Source organism: Bos grunniens, chromosome 25 (assembly GCF_055505025.1).
Source record: "Bos grunniens cultivar Pamir isolate PY7600 chromosome 25, Bosgru_T2T1.0, whole genome shotgun sequence".
NCBI classification, from domain to species: Eukaryota; Metazoa; Chordata; class Mammalia; order Artiodactyla; family Bovidae; genus Bos; species Bos grunniens.
Genome location: NC_141189.1, coordinates 20245184 through 20264599, shown reverse-complemented (window position 1 = coordinate 20264599; position 19416 = coordinate 20245184). Strand labels below are relative to the sequence as shown.

General features: G+C 43.9%; 1 protein-coding gene across 2 annotated transcripts in view; it reads left to right on the top strand.

Moving 5' to 3' along the window:
* Positions 1 to 19416, top strand: part of SLC5A11 (solute carrier family 5 member 11) — a 57387-nt gene that overhangs the window by 12097 nt on the left and 25874 nt on the right. For both annotated transcript variants that reach the window (XR_015154614.1, XM_086375270.1), the window contains exons 3-6: positions 1692 to 1763; positions 8084 to 8188; positions 9381 to 9440; positions 18400 to 18504. Coding sequence is in view for 1 of the 2 variants with exons in the window: in XM_086375270.1 (XP_086231396.1) it covers positions 1692 to 1763; positions 8084 to 8188; positions 9381 to 9440; positions 18400 to 18504 (342 nt within the window). In the remaining variant the exon portion in view is untranslated. The remainder of the gene's footprint in view (positions 1 to 1691; positions 1764 to 8083; positions 8189 to 9380; positions 9441 to 18399; positions 18505 to 19416) is intronic.

Genomic DNA, 19416 nt, shown 5'->3' with positions numbered 1-19416 from the left:
AGGAGTTGGTGAGGATTAAAATGAGATGATGCTTCAAAATGCTTACTGCAGAGCCTGACACATAGTGAGTGACTGAATGAAAGTCACTCAGTCGTGTCCGACTCTTTGCAATCCCATGGACTGTAGCCTCCAGGCTCCTTTGTCCATGGAATTCTCCAGGCAAGAACACTGGAGTGGGTTGCTACTTCTTCAGAGGATCTTCCCGACGCAGGGGATAGAACCCAGGTCTCCTGCATTGCAGGCAGATTCTTTACCGTCTGAGTCACCAGGGCAGCCCCCTGGTACATAGTACTAATACTCAGTAAATGACATCCATTGTGGGCGGTCACAGGCAAACCATGGTCTAAAACTCAGATGTCTAGGGGGACCTAGTAGGTTATTATACATGTGTGAGGCAGGGAGTTGTAGGGGGGGATGACCTGAATAGTTTGTCTCCTCTAAGGGATTCAAATGAAAATCTTAAAAACCAGACATCAAACAGGGACTTCCATGGTGGACCGGTGGTTAAGAATCCGCCTTCAAATGCAGGGAACACAGGTTCGATCGCTGGTAGGGGAACTAATATCCCACCTGCTGTGGGGAGACTATGTCCATGCACCACAACTACGAGCCCATGTGCCACAACCAGAGAGAAACCTGGGTGCCACAACCAAAACTCCACACGGCCAGAAACAAATCAATAAATAGAAAAAACAAACCATGGGTCAAACAAAACATGTTTGATCTAAAAAGTACAACAAGCTAGTGAAAATAACTAAAAAGAAGTAAAAGGACTTCCCTGGCTGGATGTGGGTTCCATCCCTGGTCAGGGAACTAAGATTTCACGTGCCTCATCATCAAAAAAGCAAACAAAAAAACCCCACATAACACAAGCAATATTGAAACAAATTCAATAAAGAATTTTAAAAATGATCCGCATCAAAAAACAATCTTAAGAAAAAAAACCAAAAAGAACAAAAAAGTAGAATCACAGATGTAGAGAAGAAACTAGCGGTTATCAGCGGGGAGAGGGGAGGAGAAATAAAGGAGTAGAGCATTAAGAGGTAAAAACTATTATGCATAAAATAAGCTGCAAGAATATATTATACAATACAGAGGATATAGCCACTACTTTATAACTATAAATGGAGTACAACCTTTAAAAATTGTAAATCACCTATAACTTATATAATATCATACATCACCTATACTTTTTCTTTGAAGGACCTGAGAGGCTTTTTTTTTTTAATTTAAAATGTTTATTTTGGGGCCTCACCACAGTGCATGTAGGATCTTAGTTCCCTAACTAGGGAAGTAGAAGAAAAGAGTCTTAGCCTCTGAAACACCAGGGAAGTCCCTCACTTAAAAAAAAGGAAAAAATTGCAGTTAAGGGACTTTCCTGGTGGTCCAGTGGTTAGCACTCCACGCTTTCACTGCCAAGGGCCCATCCCTCGTTGGAGAACTTAAATCCCACAAGCTGCATGGTGCAAAAAATAGTGAAGTAAGATATTTCATGCAAATGATGGCCATGGGAAGTATTGCTCAGGGACTCTTACAAAAACAAACAAAACCCCAAACCAAACAAACCCCAAAATATATTTGATGTCTGAATCTGGCTTGCTGGACTCCCGGGTTATAATCTGGGACTAGACCACCTGGGGGTGCCTCTGATTGCTAACACTTCCTTTACCCACTGCTCTTCTCTGTTTCAGTCCACAGTGAAGACCAAAAGAGACACCGTGAAAGGCTACTTTCTAGCTGGAGGCAACATGCTGTGGTGGCCAGTAAGTAGTCTTTGGTTCAATTAAAAGACTCTTCAAGTCCCGATACTCTGTCTAGCCTTTGCTTTCTCAGGACTCTCTGGTTCCATGTTGTCTGGAAGTCACAGTCTAAACTAGAGAAGACTTAGCTCCAACTCGAAATTGTTTGAACAAAAAGAATCCATCAGCTCACCTAAGGGAAAAACCTAGAGTTGGTCTGGTTTCAGGTATGGCAGGTATAGGGGCACAAGTGATCACTGGGACCTGGTTTCTCCCTCTGTTTATCCCATCTATCTGTCTATCTATCTGTCTTTCTATTAATATATATCTTTCTATCTATCTGCCTGTCTATCTGGGCTTCCCTGATGGCTCAGAGGATAAAGAATCCACCTGCAATGCAGGAGACACAGAAGATGTGGGTTCAATCCCTGGGTTGGGAAGACCCCTGGAGGAGGAAATGGCAACCCACTCCAGGATTCTTGCCTGGGAAAATTCCATAGACAGAGGAACCTGGTGGGCTACAGTCCATAGGGTCGGGAAGAGTCAGACACAGGGCTGAGCGATGAAGCACACACATTTATCCATCTATCCATTAGTTGTCTATCACCTATCTATCTCTATCAGTGTCTCTGCTTCCGGAAGGGTGCCATTCCCAAACAGGCTCAACTTCATGTCAACAAGATGATGGCCACTCCTCCAGACTTTCCATCCTCTCCGTCTCCAGCCTAGCATGGGAAGAGCACCTGCCTCCATGGCAGGATCCCTGGAAAATATGTGTCCCAAGCCCATCTCTGTGTTAGTCACTGTGACCAAGGTAGTTTGCTGTGTTAAGTAACTCAAGCCTGGGTCACACACTCAGTGCCTTATCTGGAGGGCATGGAGCCTGCTCTGAGGCATATGTGATGAGAAATAAGAAGGGCCAGACCCTGAAGGACAGCTGGAGACCATTACTGAGACAAGGTGGAAAAAATGTTGAGAACCCAAATAACAAATACAACAGCCCAATTAGTATTCTCTATTCAAGGGGAGCTAAAGGCATTGCTAAATACATTGTTGTTGTTCAGTCGTTCAGTCATGTCCTGCTCTTTGTGAGCCCATAGACTGCAGCACGCCTGGCTTCCCTGTCCTTCACCATCTACCGGAACCCACTCAAACTCATGTATGTTGAGTCAGTGATGCCATCCAACCATCTCATCCTCTCTCCCCTTCTCCTCCTGCCTTCAATCTTTTCCAGCATCAGGGTCTTTTCTAATGGGCTGGCTCTTCACATCAGGTGGCCAAAGTATTGGAGCTTCAGCTTTAGCATCACTCTTTCTAATGAATATTCAGATTAGTTTCCTTTAGGATTGACTGGTTTGGTCTTTTGCAGTCCAAGGGACTCTCAACAGTTTTCTCCAACACCACAGTCCAAAAGCGTCAATTCTTCAGTACTCAGTCTTCTTTACGGTCCAACTCTCACATCCATACATGACTACTGGAAAAACCGTAGCTTTAACTAGATGGACCTTTGTTGGCAAAGTAATGTCTTTCCTTTTTAATGCACTATCTAGATTTGTCATAACTTTTCTTCCAAGGAGCAAGCATCTTTTAATTTCATGGCTGCAGTCACCATCTGCAGTGATTTTGGAGCCCAAGAAAATAAAATCTGTCACTGTTTCCATTGTTTCTCCATCTATTTGCCATCTATTTGAAGTGATGGGATTGGATGTCATGATCTTAGTTTTCTGAATGTTGAATTTTAAGCCATGTTTTTCACTCTCCTCTTTCACCTTTGTCAAAAGGCTCTTTAGTTACTCTTTGATTTCTACCATAGAGGTAGAGTCATCTGCTTATCTGAGGTTATTGATGTTTCTCCCGGCAATCTTGATTCCAGCTTGTGTTTCATCCAGCCCAGCATTTCACATGATGGACTCTGCATATAAGTTGAATAAACAGGGTGACAATATAGAGCCTTGAGATACTCCTTTCCCAATTTGGAACCAGTCTGTTGTTCCATGTCCGGTTCTAACTGTTGCTTCTTGACCTGCATACAGGTTTCTCAGGAGGCAGGTAAGGTGGTCTGGTATTCCCATCTCTTGAAGACTTTTCCACAGTTTGTGGAAATACACACATGCACACATATGTGCACACATGTGTACACATATGCACACACATATATGCACACAGGCCTCTGCTTCATGGGTCCTGAGTAAGGAATCAGGAATGATCATTTTATTCATGATCTTCTATTATAAGTGTTAAATCTCCCAAATAAAAAGAGAGAAGACATTTCCCATTTGCAGGGAGTCCAAAAGATGTAAGATACAGAGAGATAACAGGTATCTGAGCCTCTGGTCAATACGATGTCTGAAGACAATGACCACACTGTTCTCAAAAGATACCAAAAATGAGCTCTGCGTTATATATTCAGTGAATTCATTAGAACAGTTCCCTGTCCAGCATGGCACCAAACAGAGGAGACATCATTGAGCTTGTCTTCACCCTCACGGAGCTTGTAATCTAGTGCAGCATTTCCTAAGTGTGAAGAACGGGCGCACCACGATTTTTCAGTTGTGCAGACACAACACTGAGTAACGTCAGATTACATCGTGGGAGCATTCCCTTTCCTATTCTCAGTCAGTCTTCTTGGTTACATAAAAGAAAGTCACAGTTTGCTACTAAGATGGCTTTACCGGTCTTTTAGCACGGACTAATCTGTGTTTAACAAAGAGAATTCAAGCTTCAGGGTAAGTAAATTTGGTAGTCTGGAGAACCTAGATAGAATTTTATAACTTTTTTTTTTCATTTTCATTTTATTTGTATGGTTCTTTTCTATGTAAAGCAAGTGATACTGGTTTTCCATGTAAAGTTGTAAATACATATATCATATTAATGTATAATAATTGGTTAAATAATAAAATATATAATCATATATATAAGTTAAAGAAGAAGTCAGTATAAGGTAAAATGTTGAGTAAATACCAGTGCAGGTGTAGTGGACATAGAGATGGCTACAAAAGAAGTACTCAGTGACTGAATTTTTTCTTTACTGAAATTGTTGCAATATTGCTTCTGTTTTATGTTTTGGGTTTTTGGCCATGAGGCATGTGGGATCTTAGCTTCCCACATCCTGTGCATTGGAAGGTGAAGTCTTAACCACTGGACCACCAGGGAAGTCCCGCAATGATTGAACTTTAAGAAATGCTGGTCAAATGGTCTTTATCATGAGTGATGCTGGGCTCAAAAAAAAAAAAAAATTCAGTTGGAATATAGCAGCTCACCTAAGTATGCTTGCTTTTGCATACTTGTATCCATTTCTTTGCTCATATTCTTGGATGACCCTTCTCCAGGTCAAGAAGGAAAGGGCAGTTGTGGAACTTTCTTTGCTTTCTTTACTCCGGAGAATGATGTCAACGGAAAGGAGGTGTGGTTAAGAGAAAGGGCTTTGGAACAAGTGCATCAGTTAGCTATTGCTCCTAAGAAGCTACCCATAAATGTAGTGGCTCACAACCACTACAGTGTATTATTTCTTTTTAAAATTTATTTTTTAAAAGCTGAAGTATAGCTGACTTACAATGCTATGTTAATTTCTGCTGTACAGCAAAGTGACTCATTATATATATATATATAGTATATACAGTATATTATATCTTTGTAAAAGATATAATTAATTAATTTTTGGTTATGCTGCATCTTCATTGCTCCACTTGGGCTCTCTCTAGTTGCAATGAGTGGGGGCTACTCTTCACTGCAGTGCACAGGCTTCTCATTGCAGTGGCTTCTCTTGTTTCGGAGCACAGGCTCTAGGCACACAGGCTCCGTAGTTGCAGCTCGTGGGCTCTAGGGTGAGGACTCAGGAGTTGGGGTGCACAGGCTTTAGTTGCTCAGTTCCACAGCATGTGGATTCTTCCCAGACCAGGGATCGAACCCATTTCTCCGGCATTGGCAGGCAGACTCTCACTGTGCCACTAGGGAAGTCTCAGTGTATTATTCCAATGATTGCATGGTTCGAGTGGGTGATTCCTCCCCTGCTCTTTAGCACTTTAGCTCTTTGGCTGCATTTAGCTGTTGGCTGGATGGGCTAGACACCAAGACGGCCCCATCCACAGATGTGGCTCTGGTGGGGATGGCTAGAAGGCTGGGGCTTCACTCTCTACATTCCCCTCATCGTTTAGTGACCCAGCCCAAGGTTTTTACAAGGCATTTGACTCAAAAGGGCAAAAATGAAAGCTGCCGGGCTGCTGAGCCTTGACCTGGAAGTCCCACAGTGTCACTTTCACTGCGTCATATTGGTCAAAACAAGCCATCAGCCAGTGTGGGTTCTTTATGGGAAGAGTGGAAAAGTCACATTTCAGAGGAACAGGCAGGGTGGTGTCATTGGGAACGGCAGAGTAAAGATCTTTGAAATTTCCTCCAGAGAGCTTTTTTTTTTTTTTTTTTTAAATTATTGAATTATTTATTTACTTTATTCGTTTTGGGTTGCGCTGGGTCTTTGTTGCTGCGTGGGCTTTCCCTGGTTGTGGTGAGCGGGGCTCCTCTTCATTGCAGTGTTCAGGCCTCTCATTGTCGCGGCTTCTCTTGTTGCAGAGCACAGGCTGTAGGGCACGTGGGCTTCAGTAGTTGCCACGCATGGGGTTTGTTGCTCCCCAACATGTGGACCCTTCTCAGGTCCAGGATCAAACCTGTGTCCCCTGCATTGGCAGACAGATTCTTATCTACTGTACTGCCAGGGAAGCCCCCGTGCGTGTGTGTTAAGTCACTTGAGTCGTGTCTGACCCTGTGTGACCCTATGGACTATAGCCTGCCAGGCTCCTCTGTCCATGGGATTCTCCAGGCAAGAATACTGGAGTAGTTGCCATTTCCTTCTCCAGGGGATCTTCCTGACCCAGGGATTGAACCTCTGTCTTTCATGTCTCCTGCACTGGCAGGCAGGTTCTTTACCAGGGAAGCCCCCAGGGAGCTTTAATTCAAGAAAAACAACGGAATCGCAATAAGAACAGGAAGCTTTGTCATGTTTCTATTGGGAATGGCTTTATTCCCATCCCCTTCTCTTCAGCTCTGCAGTAGTCTTGAAGACCAGTAGGTTAGAACAGGATTGGATCTCGTTCAAAGCCCCATTCTCATATTATTGCCAGTGTTTTACTCTAGAATGCACCCTTTGTACAACTTGTCTTTATTTGATCCAAATCAATGATCATGCAGCATGAGCAGCTTTTTATCCAGAGGTATTAGTTAAAAAACCATCAATTTGACATTGCAGCTGCCTAAGCTAATAAGAGAATTAAAATGGCACGTTAGTATCTATTTAACACAAATAGTAACAGTCCCTAAACTGAACTATAGATTCAACACAATCCCTGTCATAATTCCATCTGCATCACACCCCCCCCCTCCTTTTTTTGCAGAAATTGGTAAGGCAATCCTAAAATTCAGATGGAAACACCAGGGACCCAGAATAGCTGAAACAAACTTGAAAAGGAAGAAAAAAGTTGGAGGATTTAGGACTTCTCTACTTCAAAACACTGCTAAGCTATAACACTCAAGAGAGTGTGATAGTGACAGGTCAATGCATAGAGTCAATGAAAACCAGGGACTAGAAGGTCAGTGGGCGGCACCACAGTCCCTCACAAAGAGTTCCCGCTCTCTCCCCCCATCATCTGTCTCTTTGTCTCTATCTGGTTCTGTCCTCCCTTGAGCTGCCTTTTTCTGCAAGTCTTCTTCATTCTCCTCTCAGAGTGGCAGACTTGAATGTGCTATTCACCCCGCTCCCCATCCCCTTGCTACACACACACTGCCCTGGGTTACATGCCCCCCAGTCTAAGGGACCAGCAAAGATGATTTCCCAGGTCCAGATTCCCAGGAGAGAGAATGTAACTGGCTCAACTGGGGCCAGGTGCCCAAGTCTGTCTTATGTCATCAATGAAGTCCAGGAATTGGGGTCCTCAAGAACTGTTCTGCTCACTTAGAGTTCTACTAGAAGGGCTCTCCACTTTGCTAAGTGAGAAGTGGAGCTGAGGAACAACACAGGCTTCCTGATTCTCATCCTGGAGCACTTTCTACAACACCTGTAGTCCTCCCTAACCCCTAGGGATGCTGCATACAGTTGTTCGAGTTGTGCACTGCACAAGCCTAGTGGGGGGCACAATTTACATTTTAGGCATCCTAGATATGCATATTTGTTATGTCAGTTTCCTAAAGGTGGAAGTAAAAGAGTCTCGGAGAAGAGGTTTTTATTGCTAGATGAACTAGGGATGGCCCCACTTTCTCCTTTTGTCGGGGTCCCTTTGGAGTATGGGAAGAAGGGGAGTGGGAAGAAGCCACCCCAGAGCTTGGCTGCAAGATCTGACCTGTCCGTCTCCCCACAGGTGGGTGCATCCTTGTTTGCCAGCAACGTTGGAAGTGGACATTTCGTTGGCCTGGCAGGGTCAGGTGCTGCTGCGGGTCTTTCTGTAACTGCTTACGAGCTTAATGTAAGTATGTTTCCAGGGCAATGTCAGTTCAAGATTACCAAACAGGTGGATCCTGGGCGGGGGGCAGTTTTATGCATGCTCTGCTCTTCTAAATATAGTGGTGCTTTATGAAGAAACAAGCAGGAAGCATCAAGGGCATCCCTGGTTAGCAAAAATCAATTTGATCTGCAAGTCATAGTGCAGGCTTCCCTGTGTTTGCTTGATGGGAGTCCGTAAGGCAGATATGTGTGTGAAGAAGGCACGAGTCTCTTCTGTGCAGATGCAGAAGATACAAGGTTTTGTGGGACTGGGGGGTGTTTCTGTGTATTAGATATCAATTGCCCAACACAAAACTTATGTGGTTCCGTGGTTCTTGATCTTTTTGCCACCCTGCAGATACTCAGGAGACAGGACACACTCTGTGTAGCAGGCTCATTCAGGATATGATTTTTACTGATTGGGAGGGGATGCACTTATTAATAGTGATCTTCATCTTCATAACAACTCATTTTTTAAGCGCTTACCCTGTGCCATAGACTTAAGTACACTGCATACATCATCATATTATGGGATTCAATTACAGATTAGAACCAAACCATCTGGATTCAAATCTGGGCTCTAAAACTTACAGGCTGAGTGACCTTGGGCAAATTACTTGACCTTTCTGAGCCTCATGTATAAAACAGAGAAAATAATGGTACCTTCCATATCGGGTCATTGTGAGGATTAAATGACTTCATGCTTGTAAAGTGTGCATGGGAATGTCTGGAATATAATAAGTGCTTAGTAAGCATCATCTTACTGATTCCCTTGCAACAACCCAGTGGCGGTGCTGTTACTCTCATTGCACAGGTGAGAAAAATGTGTCTCAGAGACCTATGTAAACTCTCCCAGCACCAGCTGTTCATCAGCATGGTCTGCCTGACCTCACAGCCTTGTTTTAACCCCTGCCCAAGGAGAGGAGGGAACACAAGGGGACAAAGTGGGATATGCAAGGTTTAGAAGACATAGCCCTGGGAGCCACTCTGCCCCACTTCATCCCCATGTTCTGTTTAAATATGGGGATGTGATGGTCCAGGGAGGGTGAGTTACTCAGTAAGTAAGAGATGGAAACAGAGCAGACCAGACTAGATTCCATCCAGACATAAGGAAATCCAAATTGTCACCACAATGTTGGGCAGGAGCTGAGTCCTGATTCTGTTTTCTCGGGCAGGGCTTATTTTTCGTGCTGATGTTGTCCTGGATCTTCCTTCCAATCTACATCACTGGTCAGGTGAGTCTGAGGGGGTCCAGGTGCTATGGACTAGGAAGATCCTTAGGGAGGGTCAGCCCTGCATTCATCCCTTCCCTCCCAACAGCATCCCTCTGTCCTGCCAGTGGACATCTGTTACACAGTCCCCAAGAGGTTGCAGCATCGGTGAGGGGTGACTCGTGTATTAATTAGGACAATTAGGAACACTGTCCTTAGCAGTTCCCACCTAGTAATGATGGAACATTTTGAGTAATGACATCAAAGATACATGCGGGGTATTCAGAGGCTAGAAGAAATGTGGGCTCAAAAAAAAATTTTTTTTTTGAATGTCAAAACACAAAATCACAGTCTTTTCTGAATGTTTAAACCATAACAGATTACTGCTTTCAACACAGACACACACACCCACATGATTCAGTGATTTTTTTTCCTTCCTTTCCACCTAACACTATAATAATTGAGTTATTTCTGGCTGATGTGATATGTCAAATTTTTTGTTACAAAATAGTAGTGCTTTAGACTTTTTGACAGAGGTAGTTTAAAAAATCACTTCTGCTCTTATTGACAGCTTTCTGTCACACATACCCTCCTGACTTAATCCTGTTTTAGATATTCTACTAGGCAGACCAAGATCACACAGTATCAGTGTTATTCATCAAATAATAACTGATTTTAACTTTTTATTATGGAAACTAAAAAATATACAAAGTAGAACTACTTAATGATCAGAAAAATCATTTAAAAAATCACTCTGTACTGTAAGTAGTGCAATCTTATGCAAAGGCAGTGAGGTAGGAATAAATAAATTATCTTGCTTGGAGATAATACTGAGTCTAAAAGCATGGCTTTTGGTCGATGGGGAGCCTGGGTCTGTCCAGCCCCTACGTGGACAAAATCTCTGAGGCAGAATAACACTAAACTAGAAGTGAAGATCTCTGGATCAGTGGGTCTTTCTTGAGCACCTTGAATAGGAAGGAATGAAGGATGGTGGAGATGTAGTTTAAAGGTAGGGTGGCCAGATATTTTTAGCTGATGGTTTCTATTTTCTCTGTGAAGTAGAAGATGGTGTCATTTGCTGAGAGTGAGGAAGGAACTTGTGTGGTTGAAGGTTAAGAAGAGGCATGAAGAATTGAAATGATTGCTGTGGTTTGTAATAGAGAAACCTGGGGACTCCCACAGTATCACTGATTGGGGGACTGGGTATCTGTACTGTGAATATCATGCCGTAAAAAGGGCTGAAATTGACAGAATTGTGCTGCTGTGAAAGGATCTCCAGGCTTTATTGCTCAATTAAAAATTCCTGTGGCTCCAGACTTTCTTTGGTCAACATTTTATTCAAAGGGGAGATGAAGCTGATGTTAGATAATAAATGCCACAGTGCTGAGGAGCAATAAAAAGCTACCCAATCCATTTCTATTGGGCAATAAAATAAACACAGAAAAGTGATAAGACACAAATGTGGTGCTTAACAAATTGTTGTAAAACGAATACCCAGATCGAGTCACAAAGTGTAATACCCTCCCTCACGTGCCTTTACCAGATAGCAATGTCTTCCTTTCTTTGTGACTTTCACTGAGCTCACTCCCTTACTTTTCTTTATAGTTTTAATTGTGCACACCTAAAGAATATATTTTAATTTTACTTTTTTGGAATGAAATATAGTACATGGAATGGTGGGTAACATTCTTTCCTTGCGTGTACCTGGTTAATTTCCATTGCTATGTAGTATCCTGGAGTATGATTATACTCCAAGATATTTGTCTCTCCTTTTGTTCACAAGCATTTAGGTTGTTCCCAATGTTAGCCTAGAGGAGGACATGGCAACCCACTCCAGTAGTCTTGTCTGGAGAACCCCATGGGCAGAGGAGCCTGGTGGGGACCGTACATGGGGTCGCAGAGTCAGACACGACTGAGAGACTAAGCACAGCACAGCACAGTGTTAGCCTGTGATGGACAGTATTGCTGATAACATTTTAAAAAATTACTTATTTATTTTTAGTTGTGCTGGGTCTGCGTTGCTGCACATGGGCTTTCTCTGGTTGTGCTGAGTGGGGCTTGTCCTTCGCTGCAGTGCCTGGGCTTCTCATTGCGGTGTCTTCTCGTGTTGCAGACCACAGGCTTTAGACTGCAGGCTTAGTCACTGTGGTGCATAGACTTAGCTGCCTCACGGCATGTGGGATCTTCCCAGACCACAAACCTGTGTCCCCTGTGTTGCCAGGTGGATTCTTAACCACTGGACCACCAGGGAAGTCCTGGTAACGTTTTTATACAAGTGTCCTGATGAATATAAACATTATGTTTATGGAGGAAAATCTAACTATAGGTGGAATTTCTGGGTCATTGGATGTGTTTATCAAGTTTGGTTAGACATTGCCAAATTTCTTCCCAGAGTAGCTCTCTCAGTTTATACTCCCAGCAGCGGGGCATGCAAATTCCCTTTGCGCCATTGCTCTGTGTTCTTGGCAATACTTGGTATTTTCCAGTTTTAAAATCCTTGCCAATTTGGTGACTATGTAGTTTTCTCCCTGTGCTTTCCATTGGCAATTCTGTTTATATATTTTCTGGCCATTCAGATGTCCTCTTTGGGAAAGTAACATGTCTAGGACTTCTGCCAACTTTTCTATTATGTTCTACAGTTTCTTCTTATTGATAGAAGTTCTTTGTACATTCTGGAAACAAGCTGACTACATGTATTGCAAGTATCTTTGCCCCCTACTCTGTGGTTTGCATTTTAACTCTTAATGGTATTTTTTGATAAACAGATCTTTTTAAAAGCTATTTTATTCAAGTACGGTTGATTTACAACATTGTGTTCATTTCTGCTGTATAGCAAATTGATGCAGTTATCAGATCAGATCAGATCAGTTGCTCAGTCGTGTCCGACTCTTTGCGACCCCATGAATCGCAGCACGCCAGGCCTCCCTGTCCATCACCAACTCCCGGAGTTCAGTTATACGTGTATATATATATATATATATTCTTTATCATATTCTTTTCCATTACGGTTAATCATAGGATGCTGAATGTAGCTCCCTGTGCTATACAGGAGGACCTTGTTGTTCATCCATTCTACAGATGAGTTTGCATCTGCTAGCCCCAGATTCTCAATCCACCCCTCCCCCACTCCTCACCCCCTTTGCAACCACAAGCCTGTTCTCCATCTGAATCTATTTCTGTTTTGTAGATAAGTTCATTTATGTCATACTTTAGATGTCAAATATGTTCTATTATACAATATTTGTTCTCTCTCTGACTTACTTCACTAGTATGATCATCTCTAGGTGCATAAATGTTGCTGCAAATGGCATTATTTCATTCTTTTTTACGACTGTGTGATATTCCATTGTATACATATATCACATCTTCTTTATCCATTTGTTTGTTGATGGACATTTAGCTTGCTTCCATGTCTTGACTGTTTTAAATAATACTGCTGTGAACATGGTTGCATGTGTCTTTTTGAATTATAATCTTTTCTGACATACATGCCCAGGAGTGGGATTGCTGGATTATACAATAACTCTACATTTAGTTTTCTAAGGAAACTCTACTTCCCTTGTGGCTCAGCTGGTAAAGAATCCACCTGCAATGCAGGAGACCTGGGTTCGATCCCTGGTTTGGGAAGATCCCCTGGAGAAGGGAAAGGCTACCCACTCCAGTATTCTGGCCTGGAGAATTCCATGGACCTCGATTCCATGGGGTCACAAAGAGTCGGACACAACTGAGCAACTTTCACTCACTCAAGGAACCTCCGTACTGTTTTCCATAGTGAGTGTACCAATTTACATTGCCATCAATAGTGTAAGAGGGTTCTCTTTAACAGATCTTAATTTTAATGTTGTTCCATTTAAAACTTTTCCTTAATTACTGCCTTTTATATCTTATTTTAAAAATATTTTCCTATTCAAAGGTCATAAAGATATTCTTCTGTATTACCATCTAGAACTTTTTATTTTTAAGTCAATTATCCACCTAGGATTGACTTTTGTATACCATGTTTTGAGGCTAGGATGATGCTAATTTTATCCATCAAGAAAATTATAGACCAATTTTACTTTTGAATATGGAAAATGACTCCTACTCTTTAGAGATCCACCCTACTCTCCATCCACAGTATACTCCTGTCAGTTCATTCATTTACTCGTTCTTTGAAGACGGATTTATTGAGCTGTATGCGAACTGTATTCCAGACAGTATTTAACAGTTCCTCATCCTCACCAGGCTCTGCATCACCAGCCTAATGCAAAACTTTCCCCTCTTCTTGTAAAGTTTCCTTTTCCTTTGTGGTTTGGTTAGCTCCTATCATCTGTCCAATTCCTACTTCAAGCAACTCTTCCTCCAGGAAGCCCTGTCTGGAGGGCTAACCTTTCTGGTTAGGTTAAGTCTTCTCCTTCGTTCGCCATCATGGCTGTTGTGTATTTGCTTGTGTGATTATCAAATTAATACACCTCTCGCATTAGACTGTGTCTCTCCCACTATACGTTCTCAACATTAGCAGTGGTGACATTTGGGGCAGGCTAATTCTCTTTTTTTAAATATCTATTTATTTGACTGTGGTGGGTCTCAGTTGCCACACATGGGATCTAGTTCCCTGACCAGAGGTTGAACTCAGGCCCCCTGCACTGAGAATGCAGAGTCTTGGCTAATGGAACACCAGGGAAGTCCCTGGACCAGGATAAGTCTTTGCTGTGTGTGTGTATGCATGTATGAGGGGTGGTCTGTGCATTTGAGGATGTTTTCTCAGCATCCCCTATCTCTATCCACTAGATGACAGTCAGTGTTAGTGATAGTCGCTCAGTCATGCCTGACTCTTTGTGACCCCATGTACTGCAGCCCACCAGGCTCCTCTGTCCATGAGATTTTCCAGGCAAGGATACTGGAGTGGGGTTGCCATTTCCTTATCCAGGGGATCTTCCCAACCCAGGGATCGAACCTGGGTCTCCTGAACTGCAGGCAGATATTTTACCGACTGAGCTACAACCAGATGACAATGGCACCCTTCAAATTGTGGCAGCCACAGCCTCTCCAGACATTGCCGCATGTTCCCTGGGGAGATAGGAAATCTTCTTTCCATTGAGGGCCACTGCACTAGACTGCGTGTCTCTCCCATTAGATCGTAAGCTCCAGGAGGGCAGGAACCAGTTTTGGTTTCTCTCAGTGTCTAGAATAAGGTCTGGGGACTTCCTTGGTGGTCCAGTGGTTTAGAATCTGCTTGCCAGTGCAGAGGACATGGGTTTGATCCCTGGTCGAGGAAGATGCTATGTGCCACAGGGCAACTAAGCCTGTGGCCCACAACTTCTAAGCCTGCACACTTAGAGACCGTATGCTGCAACAAGAGATGCCGCTGCAATCAAAAGCCTGCACACTTGCGGCAGCAAAGAGGGCAGCCAAAAGTAAATAGTGTCCGATACATAGTGGATACTTGAAAAATATTTGTTGAAGCTACTCAGTAGCAGGGTCCATGATTCCAGAAGGAATCAAAAGGCAGGATGAGCTGACATTCAAAAGAAGAGGCACCATTTAGGGACTGAAAATCTCAGTCAAGTGCCAAAGCCAGGGTCATCAGGCTGAGCAAATGAGATGGTGGCATTGATGAAAACTTTGGGGATTGGAGGTGAATGGAGTCCTGGAGATGACGAGGTTTGGATGCTGGCCAGAGAAATGAGTTGTTGAGGTGGAAATGCCTGTCTGTTGTTGGGGCTAGGACATTGTACAAGGTGTTCCATGTAGGTTCTCTGCACTGTCCTTGAAACTGCTTCCAGACTGGGGGAAAGCCTAGAAAGAGGGCAAGACCACAAAGGAACTGAAATTCTCATTGGCTGCTAAACAGGGTTCTGGGGAGGGTTGGGGTGAGCGGAGGTTGCTATGGCTGATGACATGGCTTTCCGAGGAAGAGGGAGGGGTTTCCCATGAGGATGGAGTGTGGCGGTCTGGATCTGATTCAAGGGAGAGTAAGACAGATGCTGACGTCCTCTCGCCACCCTCCATCCTCAGGAGATGAGGAGCCCCCAGAGCATGGAACTCAGGAGGTCCTCTCTTGGGGCAGCTGTCATTGGCTGTGTTTATTTCCTGTTAATGTTCACCCAGCAACACTCATAGGGTGGTTCCTGTGTCAACAGTCATTCACATCTCTGTCTCTCAACCTTGTTTTCTTCCAAATTGCCTTCACAGCCACTTTACAACAAACAGCCTGGGCGCTGCCTCCCATCTGTCAGCTGGCATCACGTTTCTCCCCAGAGTTTGATTTCTAGATACTGGTGCCGCTCACTTTCTGATGACTTTCATGCCTTCTTCCTCTCTTAGCTCATTAGAAACGTCCTGCATGTAGTAGGCTGTGCAGCTCTCTGTAGATGGAAATGGAGGTCAATTGATAATAAAGGCTGTCAGCCAAGGATAGGAATGTCGCTCTCCAGCAAGACCCGCTGATGGTTGTCATTCACAGACCAGAGAGTGAATCCGCTTGAGCAGCAGCATCCTTGATCCACTTATCTGAATGGGCCGAAGCTTTCATGCTCTCTCTCTAATTAGCTCTGACACCATCACCAGAGGGCTTCCCAGGTCCCTCAGTAGTAAAGAATCCGCCTGCCAAGCAGGAGATGTCGGTTTGATCCTGGAGTCAGGAAGATCCCCTGGAGAAGGAGATGGCAACCCACTCCAGTATTCTTGCTTGGGAAATCCTATGGACAGAGGAGGCTGGTGGGCTACAGTCCATGGGGTCGCAAAAGAGTCGGACACGAGTTAGCAACTGACGAACAACAACAAACCATCACCAACAGTGTGTCCATTCAGTGTGGTTTGATTGAATCCCCCTGTGTGTTATTCCCTGATAGTGCCAGACTTTAGTGCCATGTGCTTCAGGAAAAACCCCTGTTTGCCTTGCAACAAATCAGAAGGTTGAGACAAGACATTCACCGGGGTCAGAACCCCTAAATGCCCTTTCAGGGATGGGGGAGGGAAGAGATACTTTTTAAGTTTTTAAAATTTCAAGGTGTTCATTTATTTACTTCTATGGGCTCCCCTGGTGGCTCAGTCGGTAAAGAATCTGCCTGCAATGTGGGAGACCTGGGTTTGGATTGGGAAGATCCCCTGGAGGAGGGCATGGCAACCCTCTCGAGTATTCTTGCCTGGAGAATCCCCATGGACAGAGGAGCCTGGCGGGGTGCAATCGATGGGGTCACAAAGAGTTGGACGCAACTGAGCACATACATATTTATTTCTAGAGTTCAATTTTTTGGCCAGTATTTTATTATGAAAAGATTTTCAAACATACATTAATGTTGAAATAATTTTACACTGTACACCCTTATAGTCTTGAATACCCAGGTTTTACTATTAACAATTTGGCATTCTTTTTTTTTTTTTTAATTTATTAATTTGGCTGCTTTGGGTCCTCTTTGTGGCAGGCAGGATCTTTAGTTGCAGCATGCAAACCCTTAACTGTGGCATGTGGGACCTAGTTCCCAGACCAGGGATCGAACCCAGGTCCACCGCATAGCCACTGGAGCACCAGGGAAGTCTCAGTTTATCATTCTTAAATCAAGTCTGGCCATCCAGTTTCTCCCAGTCTCCCCTCCGAGCTTCTTCTGCCTTCACATCTGACCTTGGGGTGGATGGTTGGCCGTCTGTCAGCTCATGTTTTGGTACCCATTAGTCTCTCCCTGGGTTGGACTGGGAAACATCCAAGCAGCAGCAGCCTGGAAAAAAGGGGCTGCAAACATTTCTGTGACTATAATCAGCTCTCTTTCCTTCTCCATCTGAGATCTAGGATCTCATGAAAGAAAAGTTTTTGGTTTGAGGTTCTTTTGTCCAAACACAGCATCCTCTGAACCCAAGTCTGGGGGTACAGTGAGGAGATTGGGAAAGGACATGCCATCCCCCAAGAAAAGTATCACCCAAATAATGGTTTTCATCAGCATGACCCAGCCCCTGGGGTGCCCCATATGGCAAGGACAGCCAGCCTGGGACCACCCATCTGGACCATGGGTGAGCCACTCACTCAGTGCTGCCCTGGTCTCTCTGCTGTCTCCAGAATGTGCACATTTTGCTTTTAGGATTCTGTGTTCCTGGTAACCTGGTTAACAGTTTAGAGCAATTTTCCCAAAGTTTAGAGCAAGGACAAATGGAGATTGTTGAGATGATTTTATGCATTAGATATGGAGCCAACGACACTGAATCATCTAGAGAAGTTATTGCCTCCTCCATTGTCTTCAATGAGCTCAAGGGTAATGTTTCATGTTGGTGTTAGTGTGCTTTTAACATCTGTCCAACACTTTTCTGATGACTTTTTTTTTTAAAAGAGTAGATTCCAGGCCCAGGGTTTTTTGTGTGCAAGAGGAAGGCACCAGAAATGAATAGAACATAAATGAGTTATTTTATTATCAATGTGTATATTTTTGCTGGTTTCCTTAAGTTTAGGATTGATTTTTCCATTTCACAGTAGTGATTTGCATTGTTATTTATAGATGTGAGTGTGTGTGTGTGTGTGTGTGTTCAGTTGTGTCTGGATTCCTTGTGACCCCATGGACTGTAGCCCACCAGGCTCCTCTGTCCATGGGATTCTCTAGGCAAGAATAAAGAGTACTGGAGTGGGTTGCCATTTCCTTCTCTTTTTAGATGTTTATTTAAATGTAAACATGATAAAGCAATTATCCTTTAATTTAAAAAAATAAATATAAAAAAATAAACGAGTTGGTTTAAAGAAAAACATTGTTTTATAGTAACATTTATAAGTTTTATAACATAACATTAATAACACAGATGGCAAAAATTGGGATAGGATATACATTTGGCATATATGATAGTTAAGTACATAGCTCTTCACAGAACCCCAATTCATCCTCACCCCACCCTTTGGTCCCCACTTTCTCCTCCCTCTTAAGTCTCCCACTGAGAATCCCAAGAAGACCATCTGTGCTTCTGAGTTTGGGGAGGAGGGGGAGGAAGGGCTGCTGGGTGGCAAAAGCTCAGCTCTGGTCCCCAGGTCACCACGATGCCAGAGTACCTACGGAAACGTTTTGGTGGCAACAGGATTCCCATCATCCTGGCTGTGCTCTACCTGTTTATCTACATCTTCACCAAGATCTCGGTAAGACGGGGATGCAGCCGGTGAGAAGCTCGTTACAGCCCATTGCTGGTGGCGTCCGTTGCCCGTCCACATTCTTCTCTTATTGAGGAAGCTTCTGGGAGGTTCTAGGAAGATGGGAGGGGTGGGAACAAAGAGCAAGCAGGGGCAGAGTAAGTATGGGGAAAAGGTGGAGAGGACTCCTCCCCTGTCTCCTGCCAAAGCTTCTTCAGCAACGTCTCAGGATGGCGCCCGACACTGAATGGGACTCCGAGAGCCCTGGGGTGAGTCTGTCATTTTCCTCCTGGGATCAGGCAGTTATCAGCTATGAGTCACATGTGCTGACAGCCATTCAATCTGTCCCACCCTGACCTTTGGATAGGCAGATCTCCTGGAAAGCGGCCAAGAGCAGATGCTTGGCAATCTCCAGGAGGTGCGGCTCGGCCTGACTCACAGGATGCCATCTTCTCTTCAATCTGGAACTGGGGGAGACCTTGTCCGGTGTGAGGTGGTGTGGGGCGGGGTACAGGAATTCCATTACATTCAAACAACTATAACTGACTGTCTGCCAGCTCCAGATGTGAAAGAAAGACTTAGAAGGACAACACTTGCTCTCATCCTGGTGGGAATCTACAGACGTGGGGAAGCCTTCCCAAGGGAAGTTACATGTGAGAACGATGCTGAGAAAATATAGAGAAAGAGGAACTGGCATTCCAGATAGATGGACAGAACACGCAACTTTGACTTGTTAGGGAAACAGAGTATATATCAGCATGCCTGGGGGACTGGGAGCATGAAGTGAGTAAAGGAAATGAAATCAAGTGGCAGGCAAACTGTGAAGCACCTGGCATAGAGCTCTAACTTATTTGGACATTATCTGAGGGGCTCTTGAGAGTCCCTTGGACAGAAAGAGATCAAACTAGTCAGTCCTCAAGG